The 18706-nt window shown below is 36.3% G+C and overlaps 1 protein-coding gene across 7 annotated transcripts in view; it reads left to right on the top strand.

Annotated features, from left to right (window-relative positions):
* Nucleotides 1–18706, top strand: part of CUNH8orf34 (chromosome unknown C8orf34 homolog) — a 147918-nt gene that overhangs the window by 111580 nt on the left and 17632 nt on the right. For 6 of the 7 annotated variants that reach the window (XR_003526887.1, XR_003526890.1, XR_003526889.1 and 3 more), the window contains 4 exons: nucleotides 1139–1224; nucleotides 6104–6177; nucleotides 12884–13004; nucleotides 18159–18652. Coding sequence is in view for 3 of the 7 variants with exons in the window: in XM_027638605.1 (XP_027494406.1) it covers nucleotides 1139–1224; nucleotides 6104–6177; nucleotides 12884–13004; nucleotides 18159–18652 (775 nt within the window). In the remaining 4 variants the exon portion in view is untranslated. The remainder of the gene's footprint in view (nucleotides 1–1138; nucleotides 1225–6103; nucleotides 6178–12883; nucleotides 13005–18158; nucleotides 18653–18706) is intronic. The other variant, XR_003526888.1, reaches the window with a different exon arrangement.

An 18706-nucleotide genomic window follows, 5' to 3' on the forward strand; every position in this document is an offset into this window, starting at 1 on the left:
AAATCCAAGGTAAGATAACCCTTATGTAAATGGCGGTTATATTGTATTAAGAGCTACAAACCATTTCTTCAGAGCAGAATATGCACTCAGGATTCATAAGAGCCTGTAGAAGGATGATGGGACTCTTGGGATGGTCATTAAAAAGAACAGATACAAACATTATTTTTGTAAATTGCTATCAAGGCATTACAGTTAGGTGGTGCAGGGGGAAAGCCTAAAGATGAAGTCTGCCATAATTACTGTATTTTCATTTTAAAAATTGAAAAAGGAAGAGGAAATATTCTTGCATGCATTTGGTTGTGGTCAGTCCATTTTGGATCCTCTCTGTCCTTTCTTTCTCATCACTTTTTTCACCTGCTCCGGCGTGGGCTCTTCCCACTGGCTGCAGTCCTTCATTAAAAAGCCTGCTCTATTGTGGGTTTTTCATGGGCCACAGTCTCACCAGGGCATATTCCCCTGCCCTGGTGTGTGTCCTCCACAGGCTGCAGTGGATATTGGCTCTCACATGCATCTCACCATGGGCGGCAGGGGAGTATCTGCTCTGGAGTGTGGAGCACCTCCTCCTCTGACCTTTGTGTTCCCTCTGCTGCTCTTTTGCTGGTGTGGCATTGTTTGCTCTTTAAGTCTTAGCTTAGTTTTCTCCAAGGTGCCACCATTTTGACTGAAGGGCTCAGCCATGCCCTGCTGTGGTTCTTTTGGAGCCAGATGGAACCACCTGTGTCTGGTTCAGGACAGCCCCGGCCTCTCCTTACCAAGGCCACTCCTGCAGCCCCCCCACTGCCAACACCTTTACAGGGACATCCAGTACAATCCTGTTCAATTAAAATATGTTTTAAGGTAGTGAAGGAAGCTTGCAGTTTCATATGCACACGATACCACCAAACCCCTACTTTTGTTAAAAGACTTACAAAAATACAAGAGCTAGGATTCAGTTGGCTATGAGTTTCTTGGAGGCTAGTTTTGGTTACTAGACAGTCTGGGATGTCATGAATGAACCACGAGTGTGGGCTTTTCAGCAGAGCTGCCCTTTTAATTAGGACGATGTTGTGAGTACAGTATGCAGTCAGGGATAATGGTCTTCTGTCTTATCTAAGCAATATGATTGCAAACGTTTTCATTGCATTTTCCCACCATTTAGATTGCAAGGGGATAATTTGGCAGAAGGGCCAGAAGATGTCTCCATGGTATCTCAGGTATCTGAGCCAGCGGTGTCAGACTCTGATGGTAAGTCATATAAATATTTGCTGCTTATAAAAAAACCCCCAAACACCAACATCTTGAATTTACGAGTAGAGGTTATGTCTGTAAAAGTTTAAACACTTTCAGAGAGTGTTCGTGGTATTTGAACTCAATCATTTACACTTGAAATCTGTTTGAAGAGTCACTAACATGATTTTTGTCGTGGGCAATTAGCACTCCAGAATAATTCTCGGGCATATTTTGAGAGGTACCCTGGGCCAGAATTTGTTCTTAGTAGGCAGTTCGTATGTTAGCATACTATTTTGGATGTAAAACAACTTAATAGCATAGACATGGGCTGTTCATTGCCAGTTGACTTCTATGTCAAAGAATGGTCTTTGAAATATTTAGTATAATACCACACATGTACCCACATGACTCAATGCACAGCAAAAATAAAGCGTTTATACAGTAGTTCTGAAGAACGTTTTTTCTCCTCATACAAACATCCTATGTTGCACTAATCTGCAGTCAGGACACTCAAGCATTTCAATTTCTGCTCAGGATTTGGAACAGAATAACACCTGAAATGCTGGAAAAGGTAATTCCTAAGGGAATTTCCAGAGAATGCCCAGCTTTCCTACAAAAGATAAAGTTAATGAAGGTTAACTTTATCTTAGCTGTCACTGGAACAGAGAGAGAAAGGCATAGAGGTTTGGACAGAGAATCTGCAAAGATAAATCTTTCAGTTCATTCCCTTACTTGTGGGCAGAACCAACTGAGTCTATGAATTGTGGGGCTTGATTTCAGTATAGTCTCCAGCAGCCACAGACAAGTCAGCTATGTTGATCAATTAACACAAAAAAAATGAAAATCAGAATTAACTTTTTATTTTAGTTATCCTACTGTCTGCTATTTAGTGCTACTATGTGTGCTATTAGGTATTAGGGCAACAGAAGATTTCACTCATTTCTCTTGCCTCATTTGTAAACCAACCTTTAGTCACTAGTATGTCTTTAGAGATAAATTTTTTAAACTGGTTTTGCAAGAATGCGTGGTTTCATGCAGTCATGACATTGACTTTTCCTTTTATCTGCAATTGATCACTTAATTAAAGAAAATAATAGGGGACTCAGAATCTCAAAATATGATGTCCTTAAAATCATCATGAAGATTGTCAGCTAGAGATACTTAGACTGGTGATTTTACTCAAGCCCTCTGAAAGGAAGGCAAAATTCTTCTGGTATGAGAATAATTCCCAGGAAGGGAGGTGGTGGTGGCTTGTTAGGGATAGATAAGGGAATACGCAAGCATGAGATTATTGCAGTAAAATCAAACAGAGGGGTAAGATATATATGTAGGAAAAAGTTCTACAGTTCATGAAATAATTTTTTTTGAACAGATCTTGTCCTTCCTTTTTCCTTCCTGTCTATCCTTGTTCTTAAAGTGAAAATATGTCCACTTTGCCATGCTATGTTTGGAAATTGTAGGCTTCAATAAAATAGTTCAGTAAAATGTCAGATGAAATTGTCAGAAGGTTCTGGATGCCATGTAATATTGAAGCTGAATCTTTCATAGTCACAGGGTTTGGAGCACAAAAATGCTCTACCTGTTATAACTTGGGCCACTTCATATGTTTCTGAATCCTCTGTAGTCAGTATGCCTACAGAGAAGGTGGAAAAGACTTTCACTAAAAAAAACCACCTTCAATAAAATATGGGGAGTAAAAGTAAAAGTATACTTTTACTCCTTATAGGAGTAGAGAGTAAAATAGGTAGGTGGGGCAATGACATTCATGTTGTTTTAAACACATCTATCTGATGTCTGTGAATATACATGAACCTGTTAATCATATAGCTGGAAGACAGCAAAGCCTCCAAGGCAAAAAGACTGAGGTCAACAGTAAGGTAATGCCAAATTTCTGTCAAGAAGCACTCTCAGAAATGTTCAGCATTTCAAAACGTATGTTTTTGTGTTTTTTCCTAAAATGTTGACTAGTAATACATTTTGATTTGAAAAAAGACACAGCTGGATTTCACAAGTAGGCACAGACTAGAAACAGGCACAGAACTCGGGCAACTGCCCATTCTATCAATCTTCTCTATAAATGCAGCACATTACTTGCTCTCTGTGCATCTGATATTTATTTCCAATAAATATGTATGAGAAGATGATAAATATGTATGAGAAGACTCCTAGAGATACTATTAAAAAACGCTAAGTAACCAAGGCATTGTTGCACTGAATTTTTAGTTATGTCCACTTACAGATGTATTATATGATGAAAAAATGAATAACAGGCTTCACTTACCAGGTTTATTTGAATTTATTTTACTTATCAGTACCAATGACTGTAGTGAGAGAACTATGCATTGGGAAGCGCTGATGCAAACCATTTGTTCAAGAATACGCAGGCAAGGTGCTGATGCACAGCAAAGTTGAAGGTAGCTTTCTTTAGATAATAATCTGTTTCTGGGTTAGTGGGAAATTGTTGTTAGGTCTGGAACATCTCTTCTGTGGATTTCAGATGAACTAAGTTTGGAAGTAATTGGCAGCACATCTGATCTAACAGCCCTTATAAATAAGCCTTACTTGAACCAGTTCCACTTAATAAAGTCAATGTAGTAGCTTATGTGAAAAGATTGTATGCAGCATCAGACGCTATACTGACTCCACTGTCAATCTGGATCTGGTTCTAATTAACCACTGTACTGAATTCCCTGTAGTGTAATCTTGTAGAACTGGACAGACTTATGTTTGATCTAAGCAGTAAAAATCAGAGATAGTAACCAGGTCTGAAGATTGAGGAATACAAGACACTTTAAAGCTGCAGTTTCTTTTCACTGTCCTAACCTATACCTCTCAAAAATGTTTTTCTTTTCCATTAGACTTCACAGGTAAAACAAAGGGAAGAATTTAATAGCTAGGTTCTTGATTTTGATTAGAAGCAGCAGCTTCGGTGACTGCACAGCAAACTTCCCCTGTAGCTGCCAAACCTGTCAGGTTTGTCTCTTGGGTCAGTCCTCCACTGAGCCCTGCTCTTCTCCTGCAGAGGTAGATGGGGAGAATGTCTGAGTCTTCAAAAGATAGATACTATAACAGAATTTATCTAGTAAAATCTATATCTGTCAACCCCCAGTGTGTTTTTCAGGTTGGGGAAATTGTAGAAGCATTGTACTGCTGTGTTTCTGTTTTGGTTTGGTTTGGTTAGTTGGGTTTTTTTAATATATATTTAGAAATAGTATCACTAAAGGATAATTGTTCATTTACTCCCAATCTTCTATAAGTACCACAGGACCTTGTTTCACTTGTTTCACATGTTCATTCTCTCTTGCTGAAAAAGTACCTTACCGTCTGAATGAAGCCATGATATAAGGCAGGAAAGAGGACATTATTGCAAATAAAGTTTTTGCAATCTATGCATTCTTGTAGAAAGAAGCCTAAAAGGCAGTAATTAGGGAGTAATCTCTTAATATAGGATAAATGAAAAGCATAACACTTCAAAACCACTCCTCGAATTATCTAAGAAAAGCTGTGTTCATGACTTTCTTTGCAGTATAGTTTCCAACTCCACATATTTCTGAGGTGTAGGCAAAGCCTTGTTTCTTTTGTGACTCTACCTGGAATAATGTAATTGGACTGAAAATGATAGATTCTATGGTACTGTGTAAATGTGGTATTTCCTATTCTATTGTTCTGTTAGATCTACAGCTCTACTTGCCAGTAGAAATTTGAAAAAACTTATATATATATCTTGTACATAGTTGGCATTTTTGTTTTGATTGATTTTGATTTGTTGTTGTTGTTTGAGGTTTTTTGGAAGTGGTTTTATGTTTTGTTGGTTTTTTTTTCCTTTAAAGCCAATATAGTAGAAAGTTCAAAACAGGCATTAGGATGTAGAGAAATAGTTTGAAATCAGGGATGTTCAATAGAAATATGAACATATGAAACACACATAGAATCATTCCAGATGGAACTGCATGACCAGGGTAAAAAATCAAAGATGCAAATATGTGGGAGCTAGGACTGAGAACTAGATAATGCAATGGCAAAAATGTGCCATCATCTCCTAGTTTGTGCACAGCTCTCTGACCACAACTTTGCATCATCATCACCTCTTCTTCCTCCACTTTTATTTGTTTTTGCAATGAATGTGGTAACCATAGTTGCCGTACTTCAGTATAGTTCTGATTTCATAGTAGGTATAGTCTGAGATGTTTAACAAATCAGGGTCTGGAAACATGAGGCCCTCCCTGCTGAGTGTCTGCATAACAGTAGAACCTAGGGAAGATCAGAACATCTTGTTTTCCTGGGCTGCTGATGCAGCATCTAAGTGTCTAGCAGCACCAGACAAAGAGGGAAACTGCATAACATGTTACTTAGAAATTGCTTTCTCTGCCATGGGTACATAAAATCTGTTTTGAGTCATTGCATATGGATCAAATAGGACTTTTCACAAAATCCTGTCATGTTACAAATGTGGCAGTATGGGCAAAAATTATAGCTTGCATGGCTTTTAAATGTTGTCTAAATTGACCGGGACATTTAACTTTAAGGATTTTAACTGTATTCCAATTATTTTAATATGATTAATTAAATCTAATTTTATCAACTTTAATAAAGCTGAAGATCCACTACTCACTTGTGTAAAGGACAAACAGTATTTAGTTTTAATAGTAAAGAACCTACAAAACACCTTGGCAGCTGAAGGAAGCTTGCTTATCACTCTAGTCATGTTAGAGACACTGTTCCATGTTGCATTAAGCTTATAAATTAAAATCAGACATAAAATGAGAAATAAATTAAAATTAATTGAAGAGAAACTGAAAAGTAGTGCATTTAAATTTATGGGCTTTATATTTTCAAAGTGACTAATGCTTACTTAATTAGAGTGATTTACTTCTCTTCTACCTCTTTGGAACAGCTCAAGTACCCGGAGTTGAAACACTTACAGAAGCTATTGATGAATTTCAGAGTGCCTCTCAAGTGGCAGGATCTGTAAGTATCTTCCCATAAGGATAATCCTTTAAAATTTTGTGGTTTTAAAGTTTCATAAAGAATAGATTTTGCATAAAGATGAAAGTTCTGCTTGCCAATGCTGTCATCCTAGAGAGAAGAAAACTAAATTTACACAATCCTTCCAAAGGAAGGACAGTTCTCTGTCTTAATTTTCCTTCTAGGAAAGGTGATATTTTGAAATGCTTTATTATAATTTCCTACAAAACTGTATTTTGTTAGACTTACACATATAGCTCTCGTTGAAAGTGCAGTCATTTTATACTAGGTCTGTATGTTTTTAAACATTAGTCAAATATTCATTTTACCAGATATTACTCAATTTTACAAATAGAAGAGAAAAAATAATTAAAACTCTGTTTCATTATGAAATATGAAATTATAATAACTATAATTTAGCTTCTTGTTAATGTTTGCTTGAAAACTAAGAAACAAGAGGTGTCTAGTTAAAATATATGGCTATAAATATATGTATATACATATATACTTAAAGAATGCAACATTATGCTTGGTAATATTTCCACCAGTTTTTTTCTTTTGAAATTTAAGAAAATCATTGCAGATATGAAGTTTGCAGAAAACATAACCAGCAGTAAAATAATTTCAAAAAAATTATATAACCATAATTTTTATGCTAGTTGTATTGCACCAGGAATTTGAATATAGGTTAAAGAAGGGATTGATTTTTTTTCTAAGGCAAATAACTTGACAATAGTTGTTTAGTTTAGCAAAATTTTAGACAGGTGTAAGAGGTGTAATTCCTGTTCAACCATTGCAACACTGGTTTATAGCACACCTTAGTGTTTATAAAGTAAGTGAAAAGAAGAGCTCAGTATTTTTTAGCTAAGGAAAAAAGGCAACATAAATTCAGGCATCTGATTAGGTAGTACTAATAAAGCTAGATAATACTGAACATAAACTATTTCCAACGAGAGTTATCAAAGCAGTTGACAGATCTGGAGTTCTAGATCAATTCCTAAAGCTCTGAGAACTTGGAGTACAAGAATCTCACACAGCATTTGCAGATATTGGGCAAAAGGAGTAAATAACAGAACTTTAGTTGCCATTGCTTGGAGTTTCTTTCTTGAGCCTCCTGCTTCACACCAGTGAACAGAGGGGTATAGTAAATTTTGCATCAGTTTCTGAACCCACGTTCCTTGTTGATTTGGACCTGCAGCTACCAAATTTGATTTATCAGTGCTGCAAACATGTAGCATAGGAAAGAGCAACAAATTAATTGAATTACATAGAAAAATAAAAATACATTGAAAACAAAACATCATTATGCTTAGTAGCAAAATCTTGTTACAGAAATGTATAGCCTTCAGCTGAATAGTTTTAAATATATTCTCTGTATGCGCATGTTTAGGAAGGAACAAACAATACGTATCTGCGTCATTTAACACTCTACTAGTTCCAGGCTTAGTTAAGATTGCCTGGAAGAGTAGACTGCCAGAGACAGTAAGGTTCTGGGCTCTATCCCTGAAAGCCACACTGGCTGTTGCTGTTATGGCCAGTGGTGCAAAGAGAAGACAAGAGCAGTTGCAGCTTTGTTCTGTCCGCCCATCCTCTCTGCGGGGCAAAGGCAGCTCACTTCGCTTCCACGATTTCTTGGGAAACTACTTTGCCTAAGTTTCTAAGGAGCCAGTTATGGTTAGTTCATATGCTGTGGGGTTTTTTGGGGTTGGATTTTTTCGTGTATTGTGTCTTAAAGTTCTTGTTTAAATAGTGCGTAACTAGATGATTGTGTACTTTTCTCTTTACATAAGATTCAGGTGTCCAACACTGTGTTTGTCTGTAACTTATCTCCTCAAAATGAATCAAACAATACAACTGTTCTTGTTGCCTTTTAGGGCTCTGATGGAGAGATCTGTTCCATGGTCCCCTAATAACTTTCAGTGAGAGTTATTCTTTGACAATCTTGATATATAAAATATAGAGACAAAACTGAGGTTCCTCATAGGAAGGCTGTGAAGATAAATGCATTCTTGCAATGGATTTCCACAAATCCTCCAAAGCAGTAAGAAATATGCCTATAAAATTACTTCAGAATTGATACCAAAATACATTCTGATGACTTGAATGATTTTCAGATATTATGAGAGATGAGAGAAAAATAGAATAAGGTGTTGATCAGACATTTCTCATAAATTGGACAAATTGGTTCATGGCATTCACTCAAATGTGCATATTACACGTAAAAACCACTGATGTGTTTCAAGGTGTGAAATGTTTAACATTGGTACTGCATTCCAATAGGGTAATTTGAATCTGTTGCTAGTTAAATGGATCATTATAATAAGTTTTCTCCACTAATGTGTCTTTGACAAATTTTTCTCAAAGGTACATTGGCCTTCATATGATAAGTACATTTAGAAAAATTGTAGAAAGAATTATACATAAGGACCTTCAGAAAAGAACTGTGTGGGTTCTTTCCTTCGTGTCCCATGTATGAATCCACATGTAAGATCTTTGATGTGGATACTAAAACAATCTGGATACTAAAACTATCACAGAAGAGATAGGCAACATCTATGTCTATAACATTGTTCATGTAATTTACACTGTGGTTATATATGATTTTCTTTGTAGCATTGTATATGTTTACTGTTCTATTTCTGAAAAATCAGGGAGTTTTTGTAGTTAGACCTTTTTCTTTAAACATAGAATCTTTTGCTATGCTTTATTTTTCATGAAAAGAGTTAATGTTTGAAAAATGGAGAAATTAGATTTTCAGTGCTTCCCAATCCCAAACAAGGCATTCTAAATTAATGAGCAAAGCTAGCAAAAAGCTGGTTGAAGTATTTACAAGAATGAGCACTTTTCCCAAGTGTTTTGCAAGAATTCAAAGTAGAAGGAAGCATTCAAAACATCCTTAGAGATCCTAGTTTACTTCTGGGTCATTTTCTGGCAAATATTTTGTGTAATGAAAAGTGCTAGGCAAAATGCAGAAGCTTTTTCTTGAGATTTTTTTCAGTGTGGTGAACTCCTATTTTACTTTATGTTTCTTCAAATGAGTTTAATAAGTCTTTGGCTAGCAAGCTTTAAGAAAACACCAAAGTGATACTAGGAAAAATTTAGGTGGGCTAGAATTCCAGCAGAAATGGAAAAGCAAGGGGAAGTTACTAACTTTACAGTGACTAACAGAAAGGAAAAAGGCACATGCACTGAGCAGATCACATTGAGTAGCCTTTGCCTTCCCTCTGAGTTGCTTCCTTTACCACCTGGATCTAACAGGACTCACGCTTAGTTGTTGGGGAGTTTTATGTGAATCTTCACATTCAGTGATCTTGGTTTGCATGTGCACATAAAAAGGTATATTTTTCTCTGCAAATTATCCATGTAAGGCAAACCAATCCAAATGTAACAGAAACTGGAAGAAAAAAGTTGTCCAAGTGCAAAAAGCATATCTGCATGAATTTGCATTGGGTTTTTGCTCTTTATTACTGGGAGAAAAATACTGTAATAAAGTGTTTTATAAAAGTGTTTTGTTTTAAATAAATTTTCTCTGTTTTCATTACTGCTTTGAAACTTTTCATTTGCTTTTATTGAGGGAATACAGACATGGATTTTCTGTGACAAATGCATAAATTCCTTAATGGTAATTCAGTTTGTGAAATGACTTGAGGCTTCATGCACCAGAAAAAAATTAAGCTTTTATTCTAACTATCAGTATATGTTGAATACAATAATACTGTGATGATACATCATATAAATTCTATTTGTTAGAAATTTTCACGGCTTTTTCCACCATTTCCCCTTAGAACAATACTAAGAAGTAACTTGATTACTTGTACAAGTTTGAGTATAGTCAACAGCTCTAAATAACCCAAACTTCAGTAATTAACTAAATCTATACATTATTTCTTGGATTGGGGTCACTATTTAGCATTTAGCTGGTTAGTCATTAAAAGAATTATTTTAAGGTTGCACTGCCACATCAGGAAGAGAAACAGTTCACCTGTGAGGTAGTATGAATTATGAAGGTCATACTTGTATATTATACACACAAAACTAGTGTGTTCTGATACAAAAGTTTTCAAGCCAAGCAGAATTTTGTATGCATGTGGAAATTCAGGCACCTACAGTTGACATTTTAAATTTTAACTTCAAATTTTAAGTCTTTGGCAAAAATAATGACAAATAATATTAGAATACTGCAACTCTTCCAACAGCTAGTCAAAAAAACCTGTGCAAATGTTTAAGTTTAACCACTGTTAGATAAATTAACAATACAAGATTGTTAGAAGAACATAATATCACGGTTCTTGGGAAATAAATTATAATTCCTGTAAGTAGTTAAGCAAGCAGCTTGAATGACATACCTTGAACCTCTTTGGTTGAGACCTCCACTGTGTAAAACAAAATCCATAAAATATACATGTCATTTTGTACATACAGTTGCAAAAAAAGAAAAAAAAAAAGGAAAAATTATTTTTTACTTTTAAGATTATCTTTTTCTTTGGAAGGCACCTGAAGTACTTAAAGAAATTATCCTTTCTTACCTGCTGATATTCTTTTTGCTGATATTCAGTTATGTATTGCACAACATGAGCCCTCCTGGGTGCCTGTGTGACCCCTGTGATGCCTGGCAGGGCTGCCACATTCCTCTATCTGAACCCCAAGGGTAAGGACTGCTTCCAGAAAAGCCTCTGCTTCTCACAAGTTCATCAGCCCCACTGGCACGCAGCATGTGCTTAGTGCTTTTGGGGAGATCTAACACAGGCAGACAGTAGGGCAGTTTTCTTCTTGAGTGAAAATACTCTTATTAGGAAATATTTAATCCTCTAAAATGTAGTTTTAACTGAAAGAATATTTTGAACTTTAGAAAAATACATATATATAAAATACCTGTCTAAAATGTTGGGTTCTTGGTCATGACAAATTCAGAAATATTATTCCAAATAACAGTAAGTCAGAATGGAAATTTAGAAAAAAATTATTCTAGTTGCATTTCAGAAACTTAAACAAATGTGATTCCCAGGTGTCCACATATTTCCTGCTTCCCACTTACCTGTAAACAGAAAAATGGTGTGTAGGTTAACTCAAACTACCATTTTTTTAGTGCAAGGTTTAGTGTAAAATGTGCTGGCTGACTGCCATGGGAAGCAAAAAGCTTGTAATTTCAATTACATGGTATTTCAAATAGAACAGGCCCTAATGTGGAAGGTGGGGATTAGAGGTGGCAGCTGATATTGCAGCAGAGCTCTGAGAAGGCTTATTATTTTTACAGTGTTAAAACCCTGTGTTGACTAGCTCACCTTATGTCCTTGAACAGACTATGGAAGCTGAAAGATTACACATTTGGTAAACTCTGTACAGAAAGTACATGTTGTGTGCAGAATCTTCAAACAAAATATTGCACAAAAAGTTCCACTGCATGCAGAGTGTCTGTACTTGGCAGCTGCTTGGCCAGAGTAGAAGGGACATTTGCAAACAACTTCAATAAAGAGGGATTCTTTTTGTATTTAGAGGGATCACTGTCAAATATGTCTATATAAAGATATTCAAGCTATTCAGCAAAGAAATGGTAGATTATGCGTGGAAAGCTAAGCACAGTTGTATTCTTTCCAGTTTTACCTCCTGAAGTTACTCATAAAATTTTCACATGATTAGAAAAACTATGTAGAATTAAAAGTACAACAAAAACACTTTAGATATACTTACAGCTTGGCAGGAACTAATTAATTGGATTTACCTCCTTTTCCTCATTTCATTGTGATCATACAATTCAGACAGTCTTTAAAAATGAAGAAGCATTTTCTCTTCTGAGGTGGTAACCTCCTTAATTGCATTTCTGTTCCGCTGTGGCATTCCCAGTAAGTTAAGGTATTTTCCAGAAGTTCAGGAAGTCAATGGTGAGAGGGATTATCTTTGGCCTTATTGTTTGGAATTTTTTATTTTAGCAGTAATTTGGCTAAGGTACTAAGGAAGAAACAAAGCATTAATGAATGTATGGTATGTGAAGAAATTATGATGATATATAAAGAAAGCCACATAAGAAGTAGACACATAGTTGACCTTAAAAGTTGACAAATATAACCCAAGGGCTTTGTTTCCACATATTTCTGGTGCAGAGAGGCACTACCTCACCCTGAAAGTTTGAAGGTGATGAACAGGGCCCAGAGTTGTTTCTACTGTGGCGTTCAGTAATGAAGAGACCGAGGAGATGGTCTGTTTGCTGGCAACTCTTTCAAATTGCTGTGTTGCCCTGATGATTTAGTTGCCTTTCCTGAAAGGAATACTTCTTGCAGTGATAAAACAGTACTGGCACTTTTGATTAGGAAATTCTATGATATTCCCAGAAGTGCTGCTTTGCAGAGATACTGTGCCAAATGTTATGGTAATTTAAAGTAGGTGCAACCCCCACTAAGTAACTGGAACTGCTCAGAAGGTAAATCATTGAGGAATTTCTTCTGTTCCAATGTCCAAACATGGAGCAAGAGCTTGTGTGAAGGTGTATATCTGAGTTTCCTTAGACCTACTGCTTTTATCTAATGCCTGCTACTTATTTTATTTAAGGTAAGACATGATATTTTGTAGTGTTTTGCATAAAATTTTATATTTATATTCTACATAAAAAGCACCAGATTCACGATTATAAATGAGAACACCACTCTTTTTATTGTTTGATATATAGATATGAAACTGGATTAAAAGTATTCCCTTTTCTTTTTATCTGTGTAAGTCTCAGACAGTTTGGACCTTGGACACTATGGGTGTCAGACCTGGAGGTTCTCCAAGACAGAAACTCCTAAAAGACTCCTTAGCAGCAAAAGAACTTCAGACCATGGAAAAACACCTAGCTGGTATGTATGGTAGCAAGGGATCATAAAATGCCTAACAGCACTTACCGAGCTTTCTCTGCCAAGATTTTAGATGGAGGAAAAGATTATCTATCTCACATGCTGATGAAAACAGATGAAAAGTTAAACTTCCCTTATTTTCACTGAATAAAAAGAACAAAATTATTGTTTTATTATTGTTTTATTTGTAGGTGTAATGAACTTCACTGTAGTTACAGTAAGTACAGTACTTAAACAGTAATTAAACTGTGTTAAATTAAATAAACAGTTAAATACACTGTCAGACCACAGCATAATAATGCTCCTTTTTTTTTGTTTTCATGTTTCACTAAGACTTCTGCAGTAAGGAGGTATCAATACTTTATCTTCTGTTAAGCAGTCTTTAAAAGCAGGCTGCAGTGAACATTTTGCTTGAGAATAGATTGCTTTGCAGGAAAAACTCACCTTGTTCATGAAACTGCTGGTTAAGTGAAGTCTGTTAATTTGTGTGCTGTGGAACATCTGCAAAATCTTTGAGGGGGTAACCATTTCTGAAACGCCAAACAAAAAAGTGTGGTTTTTTCAGCAAAAAATATGTTTCAGAGCTTTATAGAGGTTAATGAGGGATATCCTAAAAGGTCGCTTGCAGTTTGTTCCTCTTTGTAATCAATATTTTCTATCTTCAGCTTTCATTATAATGTATTACATAGACCTATAGCATGGTAGTCCTATATTATGCATGCTATTTGTCATATGGTGAAAGTAATGCTGAACTGGTACATAAAGACTGTATATGTAAAATGAAGGTAGAAATGAAATCTATCTGATCCCTCTTTCAAGACATTCAGAGAGTGAGGCAGAGAACTTTACACTTTCAGTGTGATTTTCTAAAAGGCTTTGTATATGTATCTTGCCAATAACACTGTGTGAAAGGCTTAGGAGCTGTATCTTCTTTTGAAAGAGATACAGCCCTTGTACTTCTTCTGCCTAGGGGCTGTTACAGCTGAAGTCAAGGCATAAGACAAAGCTGTAAGCACAGTGAGGGAAGCTCTTTAGAAAAAGGTTTGGCTCATAATGGGGCAAGAACTAAAAATAATGATATATAAAAATGAAACTTTTTTAGGTGGTTTTTGTGTCTGACAACAGAGATGTTGTCATTCAGATTTTTTTTGACAGGTTCAAAAAACCTACGGCTATTAGAGCTGCAGCCACTGCCAAACTAGACTGAAAAATGCATGAGTCATCTCTCTAAGCTGAAACTGCCAGGAACATCTAGTGGGAACCAGGAGACCAGCAAACCAATCTGTGGTCATCAGGTTTCTGTATCATAGCAGGGACCTGAATATTCCAGGGGCCTCTGCTACTGAGATAGCACTTGTCTTGCCTTATGTTGCTGTAGTTATCACTCCGGAAGGGGTCAGGTGAAGATCTCCCTACTTCAGTTTACTTCCTAACTAGTCTCACTTCCATGGTCATACAAACTATTCTTGTATGCAGTATGCTGTGAAACATGGAGTTCCTTTAGATCTCCCTTGGCAAAGCTGACAGTAATAACTACAATATTCAATAAAATATGGAATTTTAAATACTTAATTGATTGTAAAATAACTAGCTACATTCACGAAGGCTCTGAGATTCAGTCTGCTGCTGTGTGACCTACAAGATCTTCTCTCTCACATCAATGCTATTCCTGTTATTTGACTTTGGGCCTGTTATTTCAGTAATGCTGTAACATGAGGATCAGTTATTCTACCATTCAGTAATTTTTGTCTGGTTGAGAACTTCACTTGAAAATAGCCCAATTATTAAACACTGGGCTATTGTATTCCTAATAATTCATGTCTATTATAACACCAGTACTGCTTGAGAAAATTATTCCCCTCACACACGAACATAACATGATTTCCATGAAGAATCAGTTTGGAATACCTCAGATAATAATACTGCAGTTTTGCTTAGCCTTATTTGTCTTACAGATTTGCAAGAGTTCAGATGTCTGTGATATCAGCAAGTCTCCTTGTTTCACTTCTCTTACCAAGTGCACTGGAACCCATTAATTCTATTAAATGATTGCTTATCTAGACAGTCATTTCAGTGTCTGAGTTATGACTTGGATTACCTGCGTAATGATGAAATATGGTCCCGTCTCAGATATACCTTCTAAAGGGGCCTGTTTTTCCCTTATGGACTATGTGCTGGATAAAACTCACTCCTAACATAAGGCATACTTTGGTGCCTGTGCCTAAATTAAGGACTAATACTGATTGCCAGCAACTGCCTCAGTACCTTGATATTTGAAAACAGCATTTTTACAAAATCAGATGTTGAAGCAATCAATTTTCGTTTCCTTCTCTCCATATGGCTCATAACTTTTTTGTCTAAGATCCAGTCTCTTATGTTAATGTGACTACTTTATATCACGTGCAAGTGGAGAATATTTTTTTTGGTAGTTGATTCCAGTATCTTGCCAATTTAGGTTGTTACACTGATTCTGTGGTCTTTGGGTACTTCTGGAATATATTTTATCACAAGAAGAACTGTTAAATAATAAACAGTTTTCAAGTGCATATGAATGATATCCTTATTCTGCCATATTTTTTATGAAAACAAAATATAGGCTCTGTTGCCTGTATTTTATTTTCCTTTAAATGATATCAACAAGGATTTAAAAAAATTCTAAGTCATAATTCAATTCTGTTATTTAATATGGATCTGATAATACTGTAAAGCTGGGGATGTGTGATTTTTTTTTTCTTTCTGGTTGAAAGGCTTATATTAAAGCAAAATCAAACAGAGGATGTGTAAATAAAATTGAATAATTATGCTATAAAAACATGTTAATTATATGTAGAGAAATGATTAGAATAATTGGTTTATCTGCAGGCTTGATTGCTACATGAAATTAAGGAAACATGAGCTAGAATATTATGTTTATTTAACTCTTATTAGATCATTCAATATTCAGGTAATCTCTTCCCTGAATCACCACAGGGAAGTTAGAGGTCTGTAATTTTGCAAAGAAATAAGCTAAGCTGAATCTTTAAACATATTCTTCATTTGGTTTAAATCAAGTAGTCCGCAATATCATTTATTTGCCCCTGAATTTTTGACAGGCATCTTACAAGTTCTGCACCAAAATAGGAGTGGCCAGCAAGTCAAGGGAGGTGATTCTCTGCCTCTACTCCACCTTTGTGAGGCCCCACCTGGAGTGTTGCATTGAGCTCGGGGGCCCCCAACATAAGAAGAATGGGGACCTGTTTTTGTGGGTCCAGAGAAGGGCCGCGAAGATCAGAAGGCTGGAGCATCTCGCCTGTGAAGACAGGCTGAGACAGTTGAAGTTGTTCAGAAGAGAACGCTCTGGGTAGACCCGAGAGCAGCCTTCCAGTACCCAAAGGGACCTGCAAGATTGCTGCAGAGGGACTTTTTATGAGTGCATGTAGTGGTAGGACAAGGAGGAAAGGTTTTAAAATAAAAGAACAGAGATTTAGATTTGTGGATATCCTGTCCCTGACAGTGTTCAAGGCCAAGTGTGATGGGGCCCTGAGCAACATGACCTAGTGGTAGGCATCTCTGTCCATAACCAGGGGGTTCGGAACTAGATGACCTTAAAGATTTATTTCAGCCCAATCCATTCTATGATTTTATGAAGTTCCAAAGTTGAGAGCATAATTGAAGGGTATTTCAAGATGTAATTATTTCAAAATGGAAATAATTAATTTTAAGGGGTCAGCAAGGAATCAGTTAGAAATGTTCTTAACTGTGTGCTAGAAACAATAACTATGTTTTGAAATTTGCTAACAGCTAAACATTTTATCTTTTAAAAGTTGAGAGACACTTTTATCTGAGGATTTCACAATTATTTCAGTTTTACTAGCTTTTCTACTAATAGCATTTGAATTGTGTGTAATATGTTGTATTAGGCTAGTAACGTGAAATTGGCATAGCTTATTTTCCTGTTTTCAAGGTATTATTATAAAATAAGCTAATGTTTAAGGCAGCACATCTTTAATTATTTAACATACAGCATTCCTTTTATATCTACTGGTAAACATGTGAAAGAAAATCTTATTTTCCAATATGTGGTTTAGAATCTGTTTCTTTTAGGACTTTGAGAACCTGAAATCATTGTTATCAAAATAAAATATTAAATGCTTAATTTATATGAGCTCACTTAATAGGTGTTTAAATCAGTACAGTCCTTCTGATTTACAGCTTCTGGGACTGTGACTTGTGCAGTTTAATGGGAAATGATGTTGCTATTCTAAAGATAATCAACTGTTTCTATGAAAACCGAGATACAGTAGAGTACATGCCGATGAAAGTGAAAATTCGTAACAGTAGTGTAAGATAAAATAAACTTGATTAAACTGTTTCTTAAGCTCTACATTTCTACTTGCAAGGACTTTCAGTATGTTAGCAATGCCACCCTTACCTGACTTTGGTGGATATATATTATTTAATTCATTAGAAGCATTAATATTATTTAAATTAATTCAGGAAACACTTTTCATCACCACTCCTGATCTGTTGTGGTTTTAAATAAGATCTCATTATTTATGGCTGTGTGAGAGGTAGGGTTTGGACCACCAAATGGCAGTCACCTTTTCTCCTTGGATTCTAGATGTTGGTGACACCATCATCTGCTGTGCCATTGACAGTAGGCCAGAACACAAAATTCAGGTTCAAACAGGATCACAGATCCAGATGAGCAAAAGCTCAAGCGTTATTTCCCCCAGAGTTTTGGTTGGGCAGTAGACAGCAAGGCCAGAAGCTAAAGTTTTGCCTTGAACCAGTTTTGGATTGCGCTTTACTTCAGGTGAGGATGGCAAGTTTATGTCACGGTTCCATCTTGACTTGATACTAATCTTGGCAAAAGGCATAGAGAGATAACTTTGATGAAACAAGAGGGATTTTTATAGGTTGTATTGACGTTCAATGAAGTGGTAATGTTTCAATTCCGCAGGATAGCTGTGTCTGCAGTAATTAAACTTTAGGGAAATGCTTGCCAAAAACATGTGAACTGTTAATTCTGATGCCTTTTATTTTAAACATGAATAGGTTTTCTCCTATCAGCTTCAGATTGTCACTTATGTTGGAGAAAATCATTAAGGGTTTTAAACTAGAGAGGAATAGACAGTGAGTTTCTTTTCTTTCTGTTTTGTTTGTGTGTGTGCATAGACATTGAGAAGGACCTAGCATTATGGGAAGAAGCAAGGCTCTCAAGAAGCCCTGGTGTCCAGCATCACAGTGTAGTTACATCTGACAATCAAAGCAATCTTCAAGCTTCACAGGGCCAAACCCCAAGGCCTCAGGTGCCAACTCCAACAGGGAAGAACATTCAGCTCCAAGGAAACAAATCACCACCACTGCCCACCAACAGCAGAACACAGGTCTCCAGCGTTGCAAACAGTAGACCTTCCACACCTAGTGCAAAAACCAACAGGCCATCAACTCCAGGGAGCAGACCTGTGACTCCAAATAGCTTGTTGTCACGGCCTCTTGTCCCTAGCAACCAAGGAAATAGGGAAAGCATCATTAGTATACAAAGAAGCAGATCTTTGACATCTAAGAGCCAAATCGGGAGGACCCTCAGTGCTGCTTCGGGGCTCTCTGTGCAAGTGAGTGGAGACGTTGTTGGAACTGTCACTACTCAGAGAAACAGTTTATCAGAAGTAAGATTTTCAATTTAATGTCTTGGCTACGTTTAATAGCATGAATATGAGATT

The sequence above is a fragment of the Corapipo altera genome, unplaced genomic scaffold (genome assembly GCF_003945725.1).
Source record: "Corapipo altera isolate COAL_440 unplaced genomic scaffold, ASM394572v1 49, whole genome shotgun sequence".
NCBI classification, from domain to species: Eukaryota; Metazoa; Chordata; class Aves; order Passeriformes; family Pipridae; genus Corapipo; species Corapipo altera.